This window comes from Monopterus albus, unplaced genomic scaffold, assembly GCF_001952655.1.
Source record: "Monopterus albus unplaced genomic scaffold, M_albus_1.0 scaffold334.1, whole genome shotgun sequence".
Classification (NCBI taxonomy): domain Eukaryota; kingdom Metazoa; phylum Chordata; class Actinopteri; order Synbranchiformes; family Synbranchidae; genus Monopterus; species Monopterus albus.
The window spans coordinates 581200-584424 of record NW_018128214.1 but is presented as its reverse complement, the minus strand read 5'-3'; the positions used below and the strand labels follow the sequence as shown (position 1 = coordinate 584424).

The 3225-nt window shown below is 47.3% G+C and overlaps 2 protein-coding genes across 2 annotated transcripts in view; both read left to right on the top strand.

Moving 5' to 3' along the window:
- Window positions 1-2172, top strand: part of cep43 (centrosomal protein 43) — a 10177-nt gene extending 8005 nt beyond the window's left edge. Inside the window, exons 12-16 of the mRNA XM_020624656.1 lie at window positions 458-573; window positions 911-985; window positions 1580-1613; window positions 1834-1921; window positions 1998-2172. Coding sequence (XP_020480312.1) covers window positions 458-573; window positions 911-985; window positions 1580-1613; window positions 1834-1921; window positions 1998-2078 — 394 coding nt within the window. The 3' untranslated portion in view covers window positions 2079-2172. The remainder of the gene's footprint in view (window positions 1-457; window positions 574-910; window positions 986-1579; window positions 1614-1833; window positions 1922-1997) is intronic.
- Window positions 2173-2322: 150 nt separating this feature from the next.
- The window catches only part of ccr6a (chemokine (C-C motif) receptor 6a), a 6932-nt gene continuing 6029 nt past the window's right edge, over window positions 2323-3225 (top strand). Inside the window, exons 1-2 of the mRNA XM_020624657.1 lie at window positions 2323-2654; window positions 2866-2976. The gene's annotated coding sequence lies outside the window, so the exon portion shown is untranslated. The remainder of the gene's footprint in view (window positions 2655-2865; window positions 2977-3225) is intronic.

Genomic DNA, 3225 nt, shown 5'->3' with positions numbered 1-3225 from the left:
TGAGGATGGGTCACAGCACATCCTGGAGCCACATGCTCAAATAAAACCATCTTGTCTTCACATGCACCAAACTCAGTGGAAATGTTGATGTATTGAGGACATACTAGGTCTGTTTTGGTGAACAAATACATCAGACACCTCATCTCGTGTGCTGGTTTGAAAGTCATGTGCAGGGAACTCTCTGCTCATGTCAAAGGTTTTTACAAATATATTTAGTTTTTACATGAATTCTGTGCAAAACAATGAAAGATTAGTAACAGGAGCCTGAAGGAGCTGCATGTGGAAACCAGCTTGTACAGACTACAGTGCACACTGCGTTCATGTCTTCAGCTTGGACTACTGAGACACATGGGGTCGTCTTCTGTCTGGGCCACGCTCCATCCGTCCTGTTTAGTCCTCAGCTGTGTGTGTGTGTCCATGTCATCCCTCTGTGCTCAGCTGACTGTTTGTATCTCAGGAACGTGGAGGCGTCCAAGACCAGAGAGAGTCCTGTAGGGTCCCTGTCCGAGGCTCTGAGACCAGGAGGAGGAGGAGGAGGAAGCAACATATCAGAGCAGAGCCACAGCAAGAACGGTAAGAGTCCAGCCAGCAATCCTGGTAGTTCAGGCTGAAACTAAACATCTGGGGCTGTCTGTAGGATTTCTGTGTTGTTCAGGTCTGAACAGTAGTGGAAGCCAACATGTTTGTCCTGAGGGTGGCGCTACAGGAGAGATCCTGCAGTTGGTGCCATGTAGCAGGCTGTTCCTCTGGACAGTAGGGATGAGATCATGATGTGTACTGCAGAGCTACACACCTGCAGCCGATTTGATGTAAAACTGGAACGTAAAATGTTTTTTCTGAGCCGGACTAGCTCCGCTCTGTAACAGGAAGTCTTCTGCACAGTGTCAGACTGTGACTGTTCCTCTTGCAGGTGCCTCAGACTCCAGAGAGAAGGGACTCAGAGACTCGAAGGCCCTGAACGACAAAACCGGGTCCCTGCATTTAGGTAGGACTCAGACTGTCACAAACATCACACACAGTCTCTCTGTCATTACTGGGATGTGCACAGATAGCACGCACTGGACAGAGACCACAAACAGCATTTCTGCAGTTACAGTCACTGTGGCTGACGTTGGACAGTCTCACGCCAAGCTTTTTGTCAGCAGGTTTTACAGGTTTCTTATCTCCAGTTCTTCTGTCGCCCATGATAAAGATGGCCTCCAGGTTTTAAAGAGCACCTGGTGACATTAACAGAGTCACGTGGCAGCTGTGTGTTAAAACACTGCTGCCCAACACTGGCCGCACTGGTCCCACTTCATGGTCCCACTTCACTCTCAGTTTGGCATGAAAAGTTCCAGCCTGTGTGAACACTGTAACGTAGCTGTAAAGAGAGATAGGAACAGGTCTCAGTGTTTGTTATTTCTCCTCCTGTGGAGGCACATTTTACTTTGGGGTGTTTCTGCAGCAGCCTGCAGCTTCACAGGAGCAGTCGGAGCTGCCACTGACACATTAATCAGCCAGTTACTGTGTATAATGGTTACACTGGAAACACAGGGGCACTGAGTAAGTTCCACAAACATGTGAACCTTTGTTCCCACAGATGACGATGTCGAGTATGACGACGACTTCAACAGGTAAGACTGTGAATAGCCAGCTGTGTGCTGACTGTCTAGTGGTCCGGTCACACCAGCTTCACAGCCGCATCATGTCAGCAGAGTCGCACTGGTTAAAGCAGAATAAACAGTGGAAGCAAATCCACACACACGTTTCAGCTCTCACTAGTTTTGTTGTTGCAGCTCCAGATCTCTCCACAGGTTGATATCACAGAAACTAACTGAGAGCATCTGATTTCAGCCACCGCTCAGATCTGTCCAAGAGCGAGCTGAGCATCGGGGAGGACATCGAGGAGGTTTCCATCGAGGGGCCCGACCACAGCGACAAGGTGGGGACGTGTCCAGGATCTGGTTTGTGTTGTTAACCCCGAGGTCAAGCTGACTTGGCGTCTGTTCTGTCTGCAGCTTGATGAGTCCACCCAGGATCTGAGCATCTCGCAGCTCAGCCAGAGTCACGGCGCTGACTACATGGAGGAGGTGGCCTGAGCTTCCCATCATGCACCACTCTAGGCTTTCCCAGCATTTATACCCTTCGTGTCACCAATATTTAAGTCTGTACAGTTTTGTGGAGAAAATAAAAAGATTTGTATCCACAACCTGTTTTATTTGCTCCAGCTGAGCAATATTTTTGAAACCTTGTAGATGTAAACCTTCACTGTTTCTTAGCGTTGTAGCGTGCATCCTTCGTTTTCATCCCCGCTAGTGTTAGTGGTGGGCAGGTGGTTTGTCACCTGCACTGAGGCATCATTTTGTTACACTGGCTCCAGACCACACACTCAGGTAAGTAGAGACCTTTTAATGCTATTCATGTTTTCATATGTGTGATCGGCTGCAGCACCGACACGCCACCTCAGGAGACATACCGTTTCAGGGTGAGGCTGAGAGCTGCAGACAGGCAGGGCGACGTCAGCTGAAACAGAGAGAGAGTAGGCGAAAGAGGAAGACTTTATCTGAGTTTCAAAACGCGCACACACACATTTCCCCCACATCAGCAGTGTGTGATTGATGCCTCCACCAGCAGCACCTCACCTATACGAGCAGCACCGTCCGCACTGCACACCTGTGAGTTCTGCTTGTGTTTGCTGTTTTATTCTTAGTTCAGTTGTGTTTTTCTGGTTCCTTTGTTGTGCGTTGGTTAAATTCTCAGTTCCTTTCTGAAATTTTTCTCACATTTCTGTGACTATATTTCTTCCAGTCTGAGAGCTGTGGTTTCTTAAGCCTGTGTGGTTTGTTTGTTTTTTTTTTTTTGGTAAAACCTGTATGTTTGGATCAGAATCAGCTTTACTGGCCAGGTGTGCTGGACTTTGACCCGGGTGCAGCGGCTGTCGTTGTGTATGGACACTGTTCTCCTGTAAGGCAGCGAGTGAACTGGATAAGACTGAAAGTAAGAAAAGCAATGTGCATTAGGAAAGTAACGTACTTGATTTGATTTGATTTGATTTATTCTTTCAAACATGTAACGACAGTCAATATGTCAACACACATAATTTCACACATATCCACAAATGCGTTATCAATTTACTTATACCTAGTACATGCTTGAATGGAGTAGGAAGAAGTTAGACTTATCTAGTCCTACCCCCTAACATCATCTTATCATCATTGGTTTGCAAGCAGTATCTCTACATAGATA